This window comes from Rattus rattus, chromosome 9 (assembly GCF_011064425.1).
Source record: "Rattus rattus isolate New Zealand chromosome 9, Rrattus_CSIRO_v1, whole genome shotgun sequence".
In the NCBI taxonomy this organism is placed as follows: domain Eukaryota; kingdom Metazoa; phylum Chordata; class Mammalia; order Rodentia; family Muridae; genus Rattus; species Rattus rattus.
In genome coordinates this window covers 63,586,052-63,608,615 of record NC_046162.1, presented here as the reverse complement: position 1 = coordinate 63,608,615, position 22,564 = coordinate 63,586,052, and the positions used below count along the sequence as shown (strand labels likewise).

Below are 22,564 nucleotides of genomic sequence, written 5' to 3'. Positions count from 1 at the left end.
TAAATAAACAAGTACATAAATAAATAAAATTAAAAAGTCATTTTGGATTCTGGCAGCTTGTCTGAGAAAAGCTACAATCAGGCAATCATTTTTAACAACAAAACAAAACAAAACAACTGCTAACTTGAACTTAAAGCCGTCCTCTCATCAGCGAGGCCTGTCTTAAGAAAACCAAACAATACCTGCTGCCTTCATTCACCTTTCTGGCCACTGCTGCCACCAGCATTCAGGAAAGAGGAGGCTGCTTATACTGCCCTGCCTGACCAAATCTGTTCACTAGAGCCACTGTGGTACCAGAGGCAACCCACAAGGGTGGGCCCCATTTAAGTTGAAAAGTAAAGCTGACAAACAGGGAGAGCCCTGGGGAGCAGGGGAACTGAGAGCCTCATGGAGCAGCTGTCTCTGCCACAGCTGTGTATCTTGTCTACCTCTCTGAGCACTGAGGTGACAGCAGGACATGTGCCAGGTCTTCCGTGCCTCTAGAATAGGCAACATTCGAGATTTCACTGTTTTCTACACTGCACTGCTTCCCTTTTCCATGCTCCATGACTATAAACCATAATCATCAGAAATGCACGCAGAGTTTGCGTCTCTGACCACAGAGGACACTTACTTGTCAGCCCCTCCAGTCAGCTTCCGGATGTAGGCATGGAAGGACATGTGCTTCACAGGAGGCTCCAAGTGGTTCAGATAGTCTTCATCAAATGGCTGCCAAACCATACACAGAAAAATGAATGGTCACGGGTCTGTCAGGACACATAGGGCTTCTGAATCTTACTGTGCAGGGGATCAGACCAGAAGGCACAGAGACAATAAGGGAGGCTAAGCTGGGTCTTCACTAGTTCAAGGTCAGAATCAAGTTTTTTTCTGTGCTAGTCACATTTTTTGAGAAAAAATGAACTTCTATTAAACATAAATGTTCTAAGAAGATTTTGCAAAGTCACAAAATGCCTGAGGATATAGCTTAGTGACAGAGGACTTACACCTCTGAGGCAGTACACACACACACACACACACACACACACACACACACACACACAGAGAGAGAGAGAGAGAGAGAGAGAGAGAGAGAGAGAGAGACAGAGACAGAGACAGAGAGACAGAGACAGGACAGGAGCAACAGGAGACCTAAGATTCAGACAGACACAGTAAATCAAAAACATCACAAGCAGGAACTGAGAGGCCCAGCTATGTGTCAGAGAAGAATTATCTAGGAAGGCAACTGTGTATAACCCCTCCATCACAGCAACACAAATGCCTCAGCCATTCACAATCCCCCTAAAAGGTCTCTCCCATAAATAAGTCTCAGATTCTTTGTACTACTGGGAATAAAAGGCCCAAGACAATAAATAGAGAAAATCTTTAAAAAGCTGTAACACCCAAGTTTAGGACAAGAAAATGCTTAGACAGCTCTTTCAGCAGCAGTCAACCACACTGCCCAGCCAAAACCTGCTCTGCACACTTACCTCCAGTGGGACACAATGCACACACTTGCCCAAGGGACCATGGCGGCATCTGCAGAGTGCACAGGGCAGAAGAAAAGCACAGGGGCAAAAGGTCACTCTCTGTTGCTACTTCCCAATATTATTGCTATTGCTGTTGATGGTCCACAAACAAATGTTCCCAGTACAGGAGTTGTTTATTCTGGTATGTACCAGAGAAAACTACATGATGGATCCCTAAACCTAAATCCCAGCATTCAGGACACAGAGGCAAGAAGACTCCAGCAAGTTCAAGACCAGACTGGCTGACAGGACTACACAGGAAGAGGCTGTCACAAAAGAGGACAAGAAAGGGGTAGAGGGGAAAGAAGGAATGGGGTGGGTGGGAAGGGTAATAAAGAAAAAGGAATGTGAAAACCCTGACCAACACATCAAACCCACAGCTTCATCGATGTTAACTGCTTCACAGGACATCAGCTAAAAAATAAAAAACACATGAGGCTGTATTCAATCTCCAGAATGAAAAATAACATGTTGAAAATGTTAAGAAAAAGCTGGGGGGCTGGAGAGATGGCTCAGCGGTTAAGAGCACTGACTGTTCTTACAGAGTCCTGAGTTCAATTCCCAGCAACCAAAGGGTGGCTCACAACCATCTGTAATGGGATCTGATGTTCTCTTCTGGTGCGTCTGACAAAAGCAAGTGTAATCAAATACATAAAGTAATATTTAAGAGAGAGAAAGAGAAGGGGGGGGAGGGAGAGGGAGAGAAAGGAGGGAGGGAGAGAGGGAGAGAGAAAAGCTGGGCAGTGATGGCACAAGCCTTTGATCCCAGCCTTGGGGAGGCAGAGGTAGTCGGAACTCTGAGTTTGAAGCCTGCCTGGTCTTCAGAACAAGTTATAGGATAGCCAGGCTACACAGAGGAAACCCAGTCTCAAACAAAACAAAATAAAATAGAAAGGAAAAGAAAGAGGTAGTCTCTGTGCTTCCTCAATCGCTAGGAGGCAGGCTTATTTCTGAGGAGCAGAATTAACATATATGTGAGCAGGCTCTAAGAACCATGAAAGTCCAGATTATAGTGAATCCCTGGGAAGAAACACCAACAGAAGTCGGCTCAGCCGCAGCCGAGCGGCATTTCTGGCTATTCCGTCTGACATAACAGTTGCTGATGTAGCACTCAGAACCAGTATCCCAGTGTCAGCACCTTACTGCAGTTACACAGTCAGACACTTACAAAAGATCTACTGCAGAGACAAGCAGTCACACGTATATAATTTCACATCGGAGTGTAAATCAGGATGTTCTAACTGGTCTCTCTGTTTATTTTTAGTTCTATGTATATGGGTGCTTTGCCTCTGTGCAAGCCTTCATACTACGTGCCTAGCGCAGAGGCCAGACAACTGTAAACCACCATGCTGATGCCGAGAATCAAACCCGAATCCTCTGCAAGAACAGCAAGCACTCTCAGATACAGAGCTATGCCAGTCCCTAACTGGTCTCTTTAAAAAGAGTTGCCAAAAAATCTAAATAAAGGGAATGCACACGCACTAGCATTTTACAGAGCCTGGTACAAATGAACATCCACAGAGTAGATCTGGGATCAGATTAACTGGAGGGTATGCACTGGTAGCTGGTGTCCAGGACATTCTCCTAGCAGTCATTCTATTGCTCCTAAGAGGTCAGAGCCAGCCCTTATACTGGTAGACAATCAACTTTTACTATCTTGTACTCTTACCTCTGCTGGTGCAAGGAAACATGCATCTCAAGAGACATCAAAATAGGTCTCTAGACACCTTTTGAATTTCTTAGCATTCACATACTCCTAAACATTTTATGTGGAATCTATGTTAAAGATTAATCTACTAGGGGTTGGGGATTTAGCTCAGTGGTAGAGCGCTTGCCAATCCCCAGCTCCAAAAAAAAAGAAAGAAAAGAAAAGATTAATCTACTAAAAAGCTGCTTAAAATTATGTGATACTAGGTGGCCAAACTCAGATTTTTTTTCACGTTTAGCAAATACTTACTAACATGGAACATGCCTAAATATTTTTTTTTTTTTTTGAGACAGGGTTGCACGAGATAGCCTGAGCTCACTATGTAAACCAGGCTGACCTTGAACTTGCAATAGTTCTCCTGCTTTTGCCCCTAAGGGCTTAGATTACTAAAGCCACTATGCTCAGCTCTTAAATATTTCCTTTATTGATCCATTAAAGGTTTCACTGGCAGGAGCCGTATGGAACACTTACAGCTGTGGGTCTCGGCTCCTATAAATCTTCCCATCCTGCTTGCTGAGGTATTGATCAATCTCATCTTCAACCACGTGAGGAGCACCAAAGGCCTTTAATCCTACTGAGGTCGATGTTTCCATTTCAGACGAGGGTCCAGCAAGGCTTGAGGGGAACAGGAACAACAAATCGCCATGCCTGTTCAAAGGACAGAATGTCACAATGCCATACTCCCCCAAACATCGTAACACCATACTCCCCCAAATCTAAACCACAAAATTTGGTGTGGACGGACCCTGACAGCTTCAAAGGACAAATGCTACATTTAAAGGATACACAGAGAACTTCCTGATTTTAAGACAACAGAATTCTTTGTTTCCTAGCGTTATACACATCAGCGCACATCCTCTGTAATTTAACTTCTCTTTCCTTTAAAAGCTATGAAGCACACCCAGCCATCTGACTGCATGTTAACACAGCTTTGTACTCACCTGAGCCTGGATGACAGACAGCCTCCTGCTCCTTCTCTGTATGGCTCCTTCTCTGCCTTTTGCCCCTCTGGCCTGAGTTGAGCTCTCCGTCCATAGCAATCTATCTAACCCACACACTCCCAGGCCATGTTCAGTTCTCCATCCATCTATGTGGCTCATATACAAGTGCCTAGACTGGATGAGGTAACACTGATTCACAAGTATCCAGACATGGATGACACAACCAAGGATTTACAAGGTATTTCACATCTTGGCCTTCTCATCTACAGGGCTCAAATCAACAAGTTCCCAGGTATAATCCTGACTGTCCTGGTTGGCAGTTTTTTGGTTTGGTTTGGTTGGTTGTCTGGTCACCGTGACACTAGCTAAAGTGATACAACAGAGAAGCACAACTGAAAACAGCCTTGGCACAACTGCCTAGAGGCAAGCCTGCGGGCAGTCTCTTAATTAGCAATTGATATGGGAGGGTCCGGCCCACTGTTGGTAGTACCACCTCCTGGTCAGGTGGTCCTGGGGTGTTTAAGAAAGCAGGCTGAACAAGTCATGAAGAATGAGTGTTCCTCCATGGCTCAATTCGTACTTCAATTCCTGCACTGCTTGCTCTCCCTTGATGACTATGACCCAGGATATATAAGCCAAATCAGCCCTTTCCTCCTCCTCAAACTGCTTTTGGTAGTGGTGTTTTATCACAACAATAAAAATCCTAATTAAAACACTGGATTATTTAAAAAAAAAAAAAAAACCACAAAACCCCACATCTCACTATGCAGCCTAGGCTGCCCTCACACTCAAAATCCTTCTGCCTCTTACTGGGTGTTAGGATTACAGATGTGTACTACTACATCTGGCTTAACATTCCCCAGGGACAGAAGTCACCACACTAAAGGGGCAATTCTGCTGGTTTCTGCCACTGGGAAGAGCATACCCATAGGCACAAGCAAACGCCAACACTTCTGCTCTGATAGGGCTGACTTCCTGGCACAGCCTTCCTCTGTCCCAAGACTGCAGAAGGCCTGCTTCCCAAGAGCTGCCTCAATTCTACTTGCTCCGCTGTAACTTGGCATGACTTATGGCTAAAGAACGTTTCTTCTTCAAAGCTGTTCACAGAACCATTGTGGTCATGCCTGACCAGAGGTGTCTTGTGGCACTAAATCAGCTCCAGCCTTTGAAGACAGGAGGTGACAGATCACTTGGCAAACGTTCAGCTGCTGTCAACAGGACACACAGGAAAGAAAGAACAAGTGGCCCAGTGCTGAACCGCAAAGGAAGAAGAGCAATGACTGCAAGTACAAGCACTGCAGTCGACCAGGAGCACAAGAGCTGCTCTCGACTCCTTCTCCCTCCGTAATCCATAGGCAATAAAGCTGCCAAACTGTAACCAGAACTTCTGCTTCTAGCACTGGATTAAATATTTCTAAACATCCTCTAACTATAAAGTCCTTGGCTCAGACACTGGATCAATTTTAACAAATACACTGTAAAAGCACTGCTGAGCTCTAAAGGTAAAAAATACCCAGGGCTTCAAACGCTCACAGTGACGTCAGTAAGAATAGTGGAGAACACAGCCGCTGTCCCTTGGCCAAGGCCAGGATCAGGAACTTGAGGCTCAGAGACTGCAGTGTTCACTGGGCAGCAGATGAGTCTTTGAGCTCCCTGCCCACCTTAGACTACTGAGCCTGAAACTCCTGCATCAAACCAAAGGATTAGCCAGACTTGATGGTGCCCACCTGCTATCCCAGCACTTGGGAAGGTAAAAGCAAGTCTTACAAATTCAAGGTCAGCCTTACCTAGACAACAAGTGCAAAGCCAGCTTGGATAATATGAGAATGTCTTCAAAAACCAAAAAACCCAGATGACTCAAGAAGTCAGAATTGAGAGAACTGAGGAACTGAGAATTAGAACCAAGAAGAAACTGAGTGCTTCCACCAGATGCCCTGCAGGGAAAAGTCACCTCCAAGACTCTAGTCAGGCGCATGCCTATGAGTGAAACCCAGGCTGCTTCTGGGATCTGGAAGACCAAGACCAGAAAGGGATGCAGCTCCACAGCACCCCCTTGTGCTCACCCAAGCAAACGCCACTAAAACCAACTTGGACCAAACAGATCCTCTAGGAAGCCACACTTCCCCCAATAAAAACCAAAAATTACAAGGGAGATAAATTCATACAAGCAAAAGAGTAGACAGAGTAAGGGCTGAGAGAGAGGCAAGCCTACAACTCAAATGCTGGAGTTACTAGACACAAACACAAACTCCAGAGAATGGAACAGAAACCTTCCAGGAAAAAGCTAGGAGCAGCCTGGCACTTTGAAGATCTAGACATCAACAGCCCCTATGAAAGGAAGTCAAATAATGCTTTACTTAAGTCTAGTGGTTCAGGCCTGTAAATTAGGTACTCAGCAGACAGAAGGCAAGTCTAAAGCTAGCCTGGGCAACACAGAAAGACTGTCTCAAAATAAAAAGTTTAAAAACGAGGAGAAGAGCTTTTGTTCCCTCCTCTGGTTCCTGCTTCCTTACCCTCTTTCCTCATTCTCTCCCCATTCCCCTCCCCCCTCTCTCCACCTGCTCATGACCGGTCTTTACTCCTCTACTCTTTCACTCTCCTCCTTCTCCTTCTCCCCCCCCACCCCACCTTTCTCTTAACTCCCCTCCCCATGGCCTGAATAAACTCTGTTCTATACTTAAAAAAAAAAAATGAGGAGAAGAGACCTGGGGATTCAGTTCAGGGGTAGAGTACTTGCCCATTGTTTCTAACAATACTGCAAGTTGATACCAATACGGAGAAAAAAAATAGGATATTTAAAAGTCAAAGTGATACAGACACCTGTAGTCTGAAGCATAATTCCAACTTAACAAATAAAACTATTTGAAAAGTAAAAACAAACACCCTATACTCCCAAGCAAGAGTGTAACAACCAGCAGCCATGCAGACCAATCAGGTCTCCACATTCAACATGGAAAGCACAGAATACAAAGCAAAACAAGCAGTTTTGAATGTAACCTACACAGTGGGTGGAAAGGAGAGTCTCAAACAAACAATCCTCCTGCCTCAGTCTCTCAAGATCGTGTGTGTTGGAGCACACAAGAGAACAATGCCTCAAGACATACAGTGTCACCACAGGATTCATAACAAGTTTCATTTAATAAAAACAGAAGTGGAGGGGGATGCTAGCTCAGGTGAGACAAGGGTGGCTGACTATCATTCAATCCACCCCAGACTATGAATCCCTTGATTCACTCTGCTTACTTTCATTTATGTTTAAAATATTCCAAAAATTGAAAAGTTTATCTCATAGGCGAGATATGGTAGTGCACGCTTTTAATTCCAGCACTTGGGAGGCAAAGGCAGGTGGATCTCTCTGGATTTGAGACCTGCTTGGTCAATACAGGAAAGACAGCCAGGACTATGTAGAGATATCATCTCCAAATAAATCATACACACACACACACACACACACACACACACACAAAGCTTATGTCACAGAAGTTGAAAATTGCATGGTAGTTATCAGACTGTGGGAAGAAGAGTGGAGGTTGGTCAAGGAGAACTGGCTTACAATTAGTAAAGATTTAGGAGAAAGAAGTGTGAGTAAAGTCCGCACTGCTGCATGGTAAGGAGACCATTCTCAGTTTTATGTTTTGTCCCCTGTCCGTCCGTCTGCAGCTCTACTGCATCTTATCTGCCGGGATGAATGGCTTTGCTCCCACAATGTCTGTTTTACCACTCCAAAGGCAATGGAGTCACTGAAACTAAACCAAAATAATCTTTTGTTCTCAGGTATTTATTTTGTCACAGTAATGGAAGGGTGACCAACACAGAATGCTCATACCAAAACATCACAACTCCCATAAATCTGGACTTTTTCCAGGGTTTCACACATGCTAGGCACATGTCCATCCACCATTGAGCTGAGTCCCCAATCCCAATAATTATATACAAACTTTTTGTGCCACATTATTTATGATCTTAATGTTAGTATTTACTTGTTTTATTGTGTGTGTGCTTGTATCTGCATGGCACAGCACCAGGTCTCTCCTATGTATGCCCCAGAGACTGAACTCAGCTTATCTGTCAGGCTTGCTGACCTCACTCTTCCTGGCTGAGCCACCCACCATACAGCCCTATGCATTTATTTACTTTAAAGATGGGTTCTCGCTGTGTGACCAGGCCAGTCTGGCACTTGCAGTACAGACCAAACCAGTCGTGACCCACCTGCCTCTGCATCCTGAGTGCTGAGATCAAAGGCCCACACCACTCGTGTCACTAGTACTCCACTATTGTTGTTATTTGCACCTGTTCTTGGCTTATGCATGGGTTCTGAAAATCCAAAATAAAACACTTCACCTGTCTCCTTTTAGTTCTATGTTGGAGTTTTTTTTTTAAATAATTTCCAGTCGGGGTTGGGGATTTAGCTCACTGGTAGAGCGCTTGCCTAGCAAGCACAAGGCCCTGGGTTCGGTCCCCAGCTCCGAAAAAAAGAAAAAAAAAATAATAATTTCCAGTCAAAATTCAAAAAGAATCATTCGTGTGTGTGTGTGTGTGTGTGTGTGTGTGTGTGTGTGTGTGTGTGTGTGTGTGTGTGTTTCTTTTTAGTGGTGATATTGCTGGGGACCGAACCCAGGGTCACACAAATATAGGCACATGTTCTACCATGGAGCTAAATACAAAAAAATATATATTTGTGTATATACACATAAAATATATGTATATATATTTGAGAAGGGAGGTTCAAAACAGGGTCTCTCTATCTACATCTGGAAATAAAAGAATATGCCACCATATCTGGCTCAAATAAAATATTTTAAAGTGAAAATATAAGCTGGGCCTGTGCCTCACATCTCTAATTCCAGATCTCGAAAGGCTGAGGCAGGAGGATTAGTGTTATGTTCCAGGCCAGCAAAGGCAATATAGGAAGACTGTTCCAAAAACAAAGAAGTGAAAAATATGTTTGTTGAAATAAAATCTACCAATAGAGCATACATTAAGTACAAACAAACTAACCAAGCAAAACACCCAGGCAAATTCAACAGAAAACTACAGAGCCCTAGGACAATGTGTTCTCGGAATAAGGGGAGCTGAGAATAACCCAGAGAATCAGGCATGCTAGACAAGCACTCTGCCAATGAATCACACTGTCAGTCACAAATGGATCCTAACAGCAGCCAAAAGAAACAGGAAAAGCACAGCACACACACACACACACGCACGCACGCACGCACGCACGCACGCACGCTCGCACGCACGCACGCACGCACGCACGCACACACCCTATAAAAAGGAATAACAAACAGATTTCAGATTTCATTATTGAGAAACAATAATGAAACTACGAGAGAAGAGTAAGATCTACAGTTTCGACAAAAATAAATAAATAAATAAATAAATAAATAAATAAATAACAGTCTTAAAAACACAAGTAAAATAAAGTTTTAATTATTTTCAGTTCCAATGGTCTTATGGTGTGTTCTCTAGACACAGAGGCCATATGAGGACAGAATAACCCAACAAGAAATATGTCATAGCCTGATAGCACCTGGATCTTCAACCTCTAAGACAATAAGGATAAACATATAACCTAAACCCAGTCAGAGTAGCACAGGTTTCTAGTCCCAGCATGGAGGAGGCAGGGTGAGATTTCGGGCCAGCCTGGATGATACAGAGAGTCCAGGGCAAGGAGGAGAGCACAATAAGACAACAACAAAAGACGCTGTCTACTGTAGCCTTGATAGGTGTTCCAGATGGATGCCTTCTGCTCTCTCTCCTTGTTACCACACAGCAGCAAAGCAGTCCACGTGGTTTATCTGAAAACTGTTCTCTTCATACCTGCTTTCTCTTCTTTAAGACAAGGCCTTGGGGTTGGGGATTTAGCTCAGTGGTAGAGCGCTTGCCTAGCAAGTGCAAGGCCCTGGGTTCGGTCCTCAGCTCCAAAAAAAAAGAAAAAAGAAAAAGAAAAAAAAAAAGACAAGGCCTTGATCTATAACCCAGGGTGGCCTCAAATTTGCAATCATCATGCCTCCCAATTCTGAGTATATCCAGTTATATTACATTTCTTTTCTTTATCTACTCATGAGAACAGTTTTATGTCACACCAGCACTTAGGAGGAAGGGAGCAGAACAGTGAGCTCAAGGCTAATTTGAGTGGCAGGAAAACCCTGTCTCAAAAACAAACAAACTACACTTTAGCTTGGCAGCTGAACACCTGCCCAGCCTCTGTGGAGACTTAAATGCAACCCTGCACACCAACACCAATCAGAAAAGCTACACACTAGGCTGGAAGGATGGCTCCTCTAGAGGACATGAGCTAACTGCCAGCACCTCACATCAGACAGCTCACAACCACCTACAACAGACTCGCAGCCACAAAAACATACACTCATACAAATAAAAATTTTTATCAAAAAAGCCACAGCCACTGTTTTAATGCTTACTGTACCTTAGCGTATGCAGGTACCATACATCCACACAGCAAAGGTACTGCTGTTACAAGGATGACAAGGCCCAGTGAGGCAAAGAAGCTTCCCAAGGCTCACGAGCAGAGAAGGAATGACAGCATAAACTCAAAACTTCCGTAACACTGAGAAATGACTTGATTCGGGGAGCTGGTGAGAGGACTCAGTGGATGACGGGGTCTACTAACAAGCCCGACGACTTGAATTTGATCCCCAGGACCCAAAGGAGAGAATTATTTTCCCCAAGTTGACCTCTGACCTCTTCACTCAAGAGCATGCACACATGTGTGCACATGAACACACACATACAAATGAGATGTAATAAATTGTTGTTGTTATTGTTGTTCTGAGACAGGGTCTCACTATGTAGCCCTGGCTATCCTGGATCTCACTATGTAGACCAGACTGGCCTCGAACTCACAAAGAACTGCCGGCCTCTGTCTCCCATGTGCTGCGATTAAAGGTGTATGCTGGCTATATATTTTCTTTTTCTAAAGAAATCTCAAAGAAAATATGACCTCAGCCACCCTGTTGGAAATGGTCACAAGTAACAATAAGGAAAGGCACAAGCTGGTTAAAGGGATAGACAAACACGTCTTTGAACAGTGTACACCATCATTACATACTCTGTTCCCCACACATCCTTATCTATAAACTCAAAAAGTGAGAACTGTCAGAATAGCTTTCTATTCTGTCTAGTGAACAGGTATGCAGTCAAACACCTGCAGACTGAGCCACACATGTAGGTAAAACACTCATACACATGAGATAAATACATGGAAAATAAAAGACTGCTGAATGCAGGTACCCAGTTTATAGAAGGGTGAACAAGCTGCTCTATAAAAAGCCACAGAGCAAACGTTTTCAACTCTGCAGGCTTCATCCTTGTTACGACCACACTCCTCTGCACTCACAAAGTGCTGCATGACACAGGACACCATGACCACAGGCAGGAGTGAGGGGCCTTTGTCAAAGCCCCACTGGCATGCAAGTGAGAACGGCCACCGTAGCTCACCTATCTTCTTAGTAAGCAGGGCTGTCATGATGGCATCTCTTTCCCAAACAGCTGTGCTCTATGTCCCCTCCTCCAGACAAGACGTTGGCCCTACTGCAGATATGGACCCAAGACTATAACCAGAATTCCACAGTCAAACCTGCTCAGTAGTAACTGCTGGCCTCGCATGACTGTTGTACACCAGCCATGGGACACAATCCCCTGTATGTGAGCAGTGAGCAGAGCCACAGAAATAGTATCCAGAGGTAAAAGAAAATCCAGACAGCCTCAGTCAGTCAGGGCACTGCATCCACCTCCTCCTCCTGCCTGTCTCCCACCAGCTGGACACTTACTTGATTTTTAGCAAATGCAGGGATTTGCTGGACGATGCTGTTATCTCTCCAGTCTTGTTTCTATTGATGTAAACCGAGAAGCCGTTGTTTTGGAAGCCAAACTCCTTTGCAACCTACAAGCCCCAAACAACAGAAATGTAATGAAACATCCAAGTATCAAATGCCAGAGGGTGCCAAGACCACAGGAAGAACAATTAGTAATGTTAGAAAGTGCTCATCAGGGTTGGGGATTTAGCTCAGTGGTTAGAGCGCTTGTCTAGGAAGCCCTGGGTTCGGTCCCCAACTCCAAAAAAAAAGAACCAAAAAAAAAAGAAAGTGCTCATCAGAGTATGCATCCCTTGTTGTTTCACTTGGGAAAAACTGTATTGATCACACCAGTGACAATTCAGTAAGTGGTCCACAAGAAGCCAAAGATCCTGTATAAATAATAAAAAAAGGTGGAACCAGCCAGAGTCAAGGCCACTGTGTAAGTTAATTGCTACTTTTGAAACAATACTGAAAACCCAATTCCCATCATAAACCTACCAGTAGAGAAAAAATGGAGTGCAGAATGATGCTACCAGTGGAAAAGCCAGCTGCAGCAAGTAAGAGTCTCAACCACTAGTGCCTGCTGCCAAGCCTTAGGACCAAAATCTGATACTGGACCCATAGTAGGACAAGAGAATTGACTCTTGCAAGTTGTTCTCTGACCGCCACATGTATACCACGGCATGAACCATCCACCCCAATACATAAATAAGTGTAAAAGATTTTTAAAACGAAATGTCAGGGGTTGGGGATTTAGCTCAGTGGTAGAGCGCTTGCCTAGGAAGCGCAAGGCCCTGGGTTCGGTCCCCAGCTCCGGAAAAAAGAACCAAAAAAAAAAAAAAAAAAAAAAACACGAAATGTCAGCTGGGCACAGTGGCACACTCCTGTGATTCCAGCGCTGGGAAGATGCAAACGGAGTATAGAGTTCAAGGCTAGTCTCAGCTACCCAGCAAGACTGGGCTATATGCATGAGACCCTGACAACCTGACACAAAACAATGAAAGGGAGAAAGGAAGGAAAAACAGATAAGCAGAAAGGGAGGTAGATCATCAAATCACGTGTGCTATGGGACCTATTAATCATTTAACTCAACAGATATTAAGCACTCCATGTGGGACTCTAGAGATTCTGGGCTCTGAAAACCCATCAATGAGACCTTGAAATGAATAGTCTCAAATGAACCAATCACTAAGATTCCATAAGTTGCTGTCATCTTCTTTTCTGGCTAGGGTAGAGATGGCAGTGGCACAGATCTCGAATGGCTCTGGCTAGCTTCAAACTCAGAATGCAGCTAAAGCTGGCCTTGAACTCCTGATCCTACTACCTGCACCTCCCAAGTGCTGGTCTGTAAGTTGTTTTCAACATAAACCATCTCACCAGTGACACATGCCAACATTATTTTCAGAGCATAAAGCCATATATAAAAAAGGTCGCTTACTTAGCACAGGCCATCGGGCTCAAACAACATTTACAGGGCTCAAGATCTGCTTTCCAAGCAAGTTTATAAGGTAGAAAGAGGCTGTTTTAAAGACCATTTATTGGGATTTTAACCCTACACACACAGTATAGCTCCACTTACAAGAGACATCTAAAATAGTGAAACTCAACACTTAGTGGGAAGAGAAAACGGAATGGTGGTGACCAGGGCTTCAGGGAAGCTGTTGTTTGAAGGAGAACAGATTTCAGACATACATAATGAAAATGTTCTGAAGACATGTTTCACAGCAATGCAAGTATACAAGAAACTTAAAATGAAATGAAAAATGTAGAATGAAATATGTAACAGAAGAGGAAAAAGAACACCTAATACCGTAGATGTAAATCTGCATTTGATAGCAGAGAACCACATCCATAACACACTGTCCAATAAAAAAAAAAGTAAATTAAAAATGGATACATAAGGCCATCTTGAATATGGATATACTTGTAAACCACATAGTCTTATAGGCCCAGTGTGTGTGCAAACCGACAATCCACCTAGGCTTGTGTGAACTTGTCACTCCCAATGACCTAACTTGCTACCCACCAAACAAGCCAATTAATGAGTGATGGAAAAGGGAGAAGTTGGATGCTGAGTTCTGCCAGTTACATGGAGAGAGCAGCCTGGGTGCTGGGAGTCAGCGTCTCTGGACACTGGCAGAGGAGGACCTTTTGGGACAGGACCTGCAGAGACGCTAACTCGGCAGGGCTCGACCCTGTAAACAGAGAGCTGTTTGAATCCTATCCCTTTAATTTCACTAAAGCTTTACTTCTTATATATGAGTGAGAATGATGCACAATTAAAATGCCTTTCAGATAATTTTCAAAAAGCACTGAAGCACGAAATAAAACTCTAATGACAGTTTCCCAGGCAGACATGGTGAGGTTTCCCAGGCAAACATGGTGAGGTTTCTTTGGAAATGCCATTGTGTTTTAGATGGGAAGAAATGTAGCAAGAGTATCAGTAAGATTGCCTCTGACATTTGAAATACCTCACCAAAAGCTGCTTCAAGAATAACACTATGGGGGGGTTGGGAATTTAGCTCAGTGGTAGAGCGCTTGCCTAGCAAGCACAAGGCCCTGGGTTAGGTCCCCAGCTCCGAAAAAAAAAAAAAAAAAAAAGGAAAAAAAAAAAAAAAAAGAATAACACTATGGGCTCTGTGGTTAAGAGCACTGACTGCTCTTCCAGAGGTCCTGAGTTCAATTCCCAGCAACCACATGGTGGCTCACAACCATCTGTAATGGGATCCAATGCCCTCTTCTGGTGTGTCTGAAGACAGCTATAGTGTACTTATAAATAATAAATAAATAAATCTAAAAAAAAAAGAACTAGGGAGGGGAGGGGTAGCCTGAAGAGATGACTTAATGGCTAAGAGCAAAGGCTGCTCTTCTAAAGGACCAAGGTTCAATTCCAAACTTACGTAGCAGTTCATAACCGTCTGTAACACAATTCCGAGGGGATCTGACCCCTCTTCTGGTCTCCACAGGTACTAGACATAGGTATGTGCTACTCATATACTAATCCACAAACCTAAATATGACAAAACTGCCAGGATCCCACTGTTCTATGTAATAAACAACCGTGCAGGCAAATGACTACAGACCTGGCAACACATGCAAGCAAAACGTCCATACATTAAAAGTAAAACATTTAGGGCTGGGGAGATGGCTCAGTGGTTAAGAGCACTGACTACTCTTCCAGAGGTCCTGAGTTCAATTCCCAGCAACCGCTTGGTGGCTCACAACCATCTATAATGAGATCTGATGTCCTCATCTGGTGTGTCTGAAGACAGCTACAGTGTACTCATATAAAGTAGATAAATAAATCATTTAAAAAATAAAAAAGATCAGGGAGAGGCAGGGCTGGAGAGATGGGTCAGCTGTTCAGATGTTCAGATTAGGACCCCTCCCTAGTTCTTTTTTAGAGAAATTAAACACCTCATCCTATTGCAGAAGACCTGGAATCAGATACCAACACCACCTGTAACTCCAGTTCAGAAGAATCCAGCACCCTCTTCTGGTCATCACTGACATTGCATGTATGTAGTATGCAGAATACAAGCAAGCAAAATACTCATATACATAAAATAAAAATAAACCAATCAGGAATCTGAGGTAGACAGACCTTTCTGAATTAAAAACCAAATGTGAGGCCAGCCTGGTCTACTAAGCAAGTTCCAAACCAGTCAGCACTAAGTAGTGAGACACTATCTCAAAATTAATAAAAAGAATGAGCTGAACGAAGTGGCACACACCTTTAATCCCAGCACTTGAGAGGCAGAGGCAGGCAGATCTCTGTGAGTTTGAGGTCAGCCTGATCTACAGAGTGAGTTCCAGGACAGCCAGGGCTACACAAAGACCCTGTCTCAAAGCAAAACCAAACAAAAATAAATAAATAGAATGGGTCATTCTAAAGAAAGTTTTTATTACAAACTCAAGTTTTCTCCAAATGTTGTTTGAAACATGGTCCTTGCTGTGTGCGTGTGCACATGCGCGTGCGCATTCACAGGAAAGGGTCTTATTCCATGGACCCAGCTGGTCTGCAGTTCACTACACTGCCTACCGGGTCTTAATCCTTTCTCATCTCAGCCTCCTGAGACAAGACCACAGGTGTTAACACCACACCCGACTCGGAATTTTCCTTCTCAAAAACGACTCTTGCAAAGTACTTTAGCATCTCCTGCGGTCATATTGGTTGTGACTGAACACCTGACCCAGAGCTCGGCATAGCGATTCACATTTACAACCCCAGTGGCACTCGGGAAGCTCAAGCAGGAGTTACTTAGAGCACAAGGCCAGCTTACACAGTGATGCTCTGTCTGTCTTTCTGACTCCACCTGCTGTCTCCTCTCCCTCTCTACCTCCCTGCCCCTGTCCAGTCCAATCACACAGGGAGAAAGCAGTTAGGAGTGACAGCCTGGTGGGGAGAGTCAAAAAGGAAACAGAAAAAGGCAGAGACAGGAGCCCTGGAGGGAACAGGTACCTTTTTCAGAAATGTCGCGGCTGTCTCTCTCTTTGTTGCTGTGATCCTCTTCACTCCATCGGGGGACTGGACGCGGATTATCTACAGTAAATCAAGACAGACGGTTACTGCACCTAGTAAGGGATTGGTTTTCTAAGACTTACATGAGGTCTCTTGCGCACTTAGACTGTTGAAACTAAAGGTAGAAGTCACCCTTCTGCAGCTTTCTGTGGTGTGTATGTTGTGTGTGTGTGTGTGTGTGTGTGTGTGTGTGTGCGCGCGCGTGCGAGTGCGAGTGCGTGTGCGGGGGAGGGGTGCTGTATGCAGCACAGGTGCGCTCACTTATGCACACCCACATGCTGTCAGTCAGTGTAGGGCAGCTTCCTCTACTGCTCTGCACCTTCTGCCATGGAGTCTCAGACATTCACCTCTCTGTCTGGCTTTTTTCCACATGCTGGGATCCAAACGCATCCCAATGCTTGTACAGCAACCCCTTTCCCACTAAGCCACCTCTCTACTCCCAAACTTTCCCTTCAATCCCCAATTTCATTATTCCTTGAAGGTGAAACAAGATGTAAGATGCTTCAAAACTTGGACGACGGTCTACAGTACCACTCTGATTCAAACTCTGTAATTTCATGTGGAACACACAACTTCGAGGCTAACTATGGTGGGAACATGTAATCCCAAGCACAGGTGAGAACATCTGAAGAAGGCAGTTAGAGCTGCATGAGACAATCTTAAGATAAGGTTTTTGGACTGTTTTTCAAGACAGGGTTTCTCTGTCCTAGAACTCACTCTATAAACCAGACTGGCCTCAAATGCACCTGCCTCTGCCTCCCAGAACGTGTGCCACTACCACCCAACGATAAGGTTTTTATTTTACAAATGTAGGCGTTTGCCAGCCTTCATGTACTTCCCTTCAAGATCACAAGAAGACATCACATGAAATCATCTTAAAAAGGCCAAAGAGGGGGCTGGGGATTTAGCTCAGCGGTAGAGCGCTTACCTAGGAAGTCCTTAAAAGCAACAGCTGCTCTTGCAGAAAAATGGGTTTAATTCCCACCATGTACATAGAGGCTCTCAACTGTCTGTAATTCTAGTTCTATGGGATGCACTAACCACTTCTGTTCCACAGGACCCTGAATGCTTATAGGGCACACACATATATATGCATAAAAAATAAATTAATTTTAAAATAAAACAAAATAAAGGCCCTTAATATCATGGTAAACTCTAAGGAGAGGCTTTCTTGGGGCGCTGGGTTTTAACAAAATGTATTTCCATGGCAAGCAAAGATAAAAATGTTGACTGGCCTCTAAGAATGCTAGACACAGGCCCACTTTCTAGGACTTGGCGTTTATACTGATCTCAGCTTCTGAGAACACATCATTCATCATGCCAGGCACTGCTGGAGCCCCCGCTTTAGCAAAGAAGCATGAAAGGGCATGCCCTGTAAACCAGGCAGCTTTGCCCAGCCACCTGAGGACTGCAAGGAAAGATACAAAATACCTCAGAAAACACCTCTGTTGTAGTGCTTTTTCCAGCACTCACTAATGGTGCACTGTACAGAAAATACTTTAGGGGTTGGGGATTTGGCTCAGTGGTAGAGTGCTTGCCTAGCAAGCGCAAGGCCCTGGGTTCGGTCCCCAGCTCCGAAAAAAAGAAAAAAAATAAAAAAAAACAGAAAATACTTTAAACAAAGACTTCTACTAACACACTGAGGAACTCCATAATGGCTTACAGTTAACTGAGTTTTGTCTTCTTTTTAAGAATGATGCAGGTTCTTCTAAAATGATATGACCACCCCTCTCAATTTTTAGTGAGTTTTACTTGGTTTTGTCCAGTATGTTCAACATTAAATACTCTGTTCTGGAAAAAAGGCATAAAGTTGTGCACACATTTACTTCTGAACCATATCTGTCTCAGTGTCTCATTTCTACACCCAGCTCCCATCTGTAGTAAGTGCAACTAACTGTAAGTGAGAACTGATTTCTAGAACTCTTTTCTACACTTGGGATTTGATGCCAAGGAAAAACATCTCATATATATTTCATTCTTATCTGTCTTCAACTCTGCAACATGTCAAAGTTAAGACCTTGCTTCTCTGTGGAAGGCTCCACAAACTCTCCTTCATTCCATCACTTACCCTGGTACTAGGAGAAAGAAGTAGCAAGAGAAATCTGTTGGTTGGCTGATTTTTGGTTTGGTTGTACGCATGATGCAGACCAGACAAGTTTCAAACCTTTAGGAACCTGGCCCAGGGATTACAGGCCTATGCTACAATGCCTTGCTTCCCAAAGAATTCTAAAGCGCAAAGTCACTCTACCTGATGGGAGTCTGAATTGAAGAAGAAACAACCATGTGCTGAGAAAGGTTTTGGATTAACCTCTGACAGGCTACAAAAGAGAATACAGAATAGACAGATTTGGCCACACGAAGAACACAGATTCTTAATGTTAGATGTGGGGCTGGAGAGAAGGCTCAGCAGTTAAGAACACTCGCTGCTCTTCAGGAGGTCCTGAGTTCAATTCCCAGCAACCACATGGTGGCTCACAACCAGTCTATACTGGCATCTGATGCCCTCTTCCAACATGCAGGTGTACATGCAGACAGAACCAAAATACCTATCTATTTAAAAAAAAAAAAAAAAAAGCCAAATGTGTGGAAGCTGCAGCAGCAGTCCCACTTATCCGGGAAGCTGAGGAGAGTCTGAGCACTGGAGCTAGACGAGCCTGAACAACACAGTCGAGTCTGGGTCACAAAGTAAAAACAAACAAACAACAACAACAAAAAAAATCAAGACTAAAAAAATAGAAAATTTCTTGGAAGAATGGTTGAATTTTTAACATTATCCCTACAGAAATTCTTTGAAGACCCTCCCCCCCTTCGAATTCAGAAGAAACAGGGATGGAGAGATGGCTCAGAAGGTAAGAGTACTCTGCTCACTCACTGCTCCTACAGAGCATCCTAGTTCAGTTCCCAGCATCCTCAACTGAGTGACTCACAACTGCCTGTAACTTCAGCTCCAGGGTGTCCAAAACCTTTAGCTTCTAAACAACTGCACTTATGTGCACATACCCTACACATAACTTTTTTAAAAAGGGGCTGGTGAGATGGCTTATCCATAAATAGCACTTCTTGCTCTTCCAGGGGACCTGGGTTCAATTCCCAGCACCCACACGTTCCTGAGGATCCAAACTACTCTGGCCTTCTTAAACAATCAGGTGTGGTACATGTACATATATGAAGGTAAAATGCCCATCTACATAAAATGCATGTCTTAAAAGTAAAACTTCTAAAATCAACTTCTGAAGAGTATATTAATTCCTTACAGCCTGAGAAAGTCAACTGAAGACCAACTGATGCCCAGGTCAGCCTCTGAAACAAACTGCTTAACCTCAGTAAAGATCATTAAAGTGGGAAGTTTAAAAAGCAGATTTACCTGCTGATACCTCACCTATGTCTAAGCAAGTCATCTGCGATGGTAAACTTTAGTTCTAAAACAAAGTCAGCCATTCTGAGGTTTCTCTGCATCATCTGCATTCAGGATAGGAAACACAGAGAGAACGGAAGACCCCTAAATGGAACTGTAAAGAAAGAGAGGCTCCCCTAAGAGAAAAGCCTTAAGTCTTAACCTGCCAGAAATGGTAGTCCTTGTCTGCGATGAGGCAGGTGAGGTGGGAGCATGTCAATGACAAGGACAGTCTGAGATGAAGTAGTAAGACTGTTTCAAGAAACAAAACAAAACTCAAGAGCTACACTTCCCTGGAAATCCAAGGAACCCAGAGAGAAGTGATTGTTCTCGAATGCAGGAAACCATTGCAGAGCTGTCCCAGGCTTAAAGCAACCAACATGATTCCGATTCCACGGAAATCTCAAATATTCCTCAATGTTGGCCATAATTATTCTGTCAGGACAGTCTATTTACTCTTATCACTTCCCATCCCCTGCCACATTTACTTTGGAAACTCCCACAGGTTAACCACCGGCTGGTTTTCCTCTTGTTTTACTGACATATTCCATGGGGTTGGGGGTGACAATCTCTACTGACAGGCCAAAGTGAAATCAGCCTTCTTTATTATACTCCTTTTAAACAGGTAGTCATCAAGTTGTCTATGTCAAAGAAGAGCCAGTCCCGCCAGTTTTCGGATTGCCCCCATGGCCGCGTCCTCTGTGAAAAAGGGGTTCCCCCTAATGATGCCCTTCTCCGGTCGACTCTTCCGGAGTGAAATCATGACGAGGCACTGCTGGGATGGGGGAGGAGAGAAGGACGCACCCGGCTTCGGGGCCTGGGAGAAGGCCGAGGTCCCTCAGAGCAACCTGCGGCAGCAGGGAGGAAGAAGGCCGCTCCACTCGGACCGCTCGGCCTCCTTCCCACCAGCCTCTCCGGGCTCGGCCAGGGGTGGTACCTCCTCAAAACCAAGGCGAATGAGGAGAAGCCGCCGGCTCCGAGCACCGTCCAGCGCTGGCCCGCCCAGGACGCCCGCAAATCTGCTGCCTCATCCCGGCGCCCCGCTCCCTCCCGACCGCCGCACTCACGATGCTCTCGGCCATGGCGGTCGCTCCTGCCTCCGGGCTCGGGCCTCGGGCTGCCGCCGCCTGTCTCCCCAAGGGCCTCGCAGCCCCGGCCTCGGCCTCAGCCCCGGCCCCGGCCTCCCGCCGCCGCCGCCACCGCCGCTCCAGCTTCGCCGCCCGGCTCCGCCAGCGCCGACGTCCGGTGCTTCGCTCAACGCACTCCGCCAGGCGAAGAGAGACGAAACAAGGTTCCGGCCCCGCCAACGGCCGCGCGCATGCGCAGGCGGCGCCGCGCGTACCTCGGCCCCGCCCCCTCCTAGGCGCGCGTCTAACCCTGCCTCCTATACTGGACCCAGGACCCCAAATTTAGAAGACAGACAGGAAAGGCATATTCCTGAAAGTTCGAACGATACAAAAAAGCTGCAAGAGGAGACGAGCATCGAGATCTCACTCAAATATAACCGTTAAGGATGTTCTGTACCGTCTTCACAATTTTCCAGGTCCTCCTTTTGCACTGAATTTTGTAACTTCATGCATATGATTTGAAGCAGATGTTATGGAAATCTCTTAAGAGGCTAAATGCTTCCGAATTTTTATTTGATTTTATTGTTGTTGTTGTTTTGGCTTTTTGGGATTGAAAGGCAGGCACCCACTCCTGCCACCGATGGTTCAGTTTGAGTGTACTAAACTCTGTTTATATTTTAGACTGTTTTATTTATTTTTGTTATTATATAATATATGTTATTGTATATGTTACATATTGTACTATATATATATATTATTATTAATATATGTCCTGGAGCTAGCTCTGTAAGCCAGGCTGGCCTTGATTTTACAGAGGTCTACCCAAAGTCATGTGCCACCCACTGGACTAAACTTTTCCAGATTTTTTTTTTTTTTCTTTTCTTTTTTTCGGAGCTGGGGACCGAACCCAGGGCCTTGCGCTTGCTAGGCAAGCGCTTTTTCCAGACTTTAATTTACATTATATGTACGAGTGTTTTTGCCTGCATGTGTTTTGCTGCACCACACCAGTGCCTGATACCTAAGAACATCAAAAGAGGGAGTGGATCCCTTGGAAGTGGAGTTTCAGGTGATTGAGTGTTACGGTAAATATTAATGAAGAATTTCTACCATCCCACGCTATTGCCCGCACCGGTGGGCCACATGGCATCCGAGGGGGTATTTTCGTCTCAGTCAGCAAAGCGTCTCCCCCGCTAAGCTCCCAATCCCCATCCCACGCGCTGCCTCCGCTATTCTCTGAGCCCAGCAGCAGCCGCCCTCTTGCAACTCTCTTGCTGCGGACTCTGCCCACATTCCCAGCATCCCCTGTGGTTATAGTCACAACTCCCGGTTACCTGGGAAAATCAAAACTCGGGGCTGGGGATTTAGCTCAGTGGTACAGCGCTTACCTAGAAAGCGCGAGGCCCTAGGTTCAGTCCTCAGCTCCGGAAAAAAAGAAAGAAAGAAAGAAAGAAAATCAAAACTCAATAAGCTTGAAATTTAGCAATCAGATTTATGTCTTAAATTCTCATTCCACAAAACATCCACACAATAAACTCACAACCAAATGATAATGATATAAACTGCCCACCTAGATAAGATAAATTGTCCTATAAAAATCCATCCCTTAA

At 44.6% G+C, this 22,564-nt stretch overlaps 1 protein-coding gene across 1 annotated transcript in view; it reads right to left on the bottom strand.

Annotated features, from left to right (window-relative positions):
* Nploc4 (NPL4 homolog, ubiquitin recognition factor) overlaps positions 1–22,099 on the bottom strand; it is a 54,527-nt gene extending 32,428 nt beyond the window's left edge. Inside the window, exons 1-7 of the mRNA XM_032914193.1 lie at positions 22,065–22,099; positions 20,958–21,279; positions 16,437–16,517; positions 11,948–12,060; positions 3,685–3,861; positions 1,467–1,515; positions 614–708 (exon numbers count right to left, since the gene is read on the bottom strand). Coding sequence (XP_032770084.1) covers positions 614–708; positions 1,467–1,515; positions 3,685–3,861; positions 11,948–12,060; positions 16,437–16,517; positions 20,958–21,279; positions 22,065–22,099 — 872 coding nt within the window. The remainder of the gene's footprint in view (positions 1–613; positions 709–1,466; positions 1,516–3,684; positions 3,862–11,947; positions 12,061–16,436; positions 16,518–20,957; positions 21,280–22,064) is intronic.
* Positions 22,100–22,564: the final 465 nt, after the last annotated feature.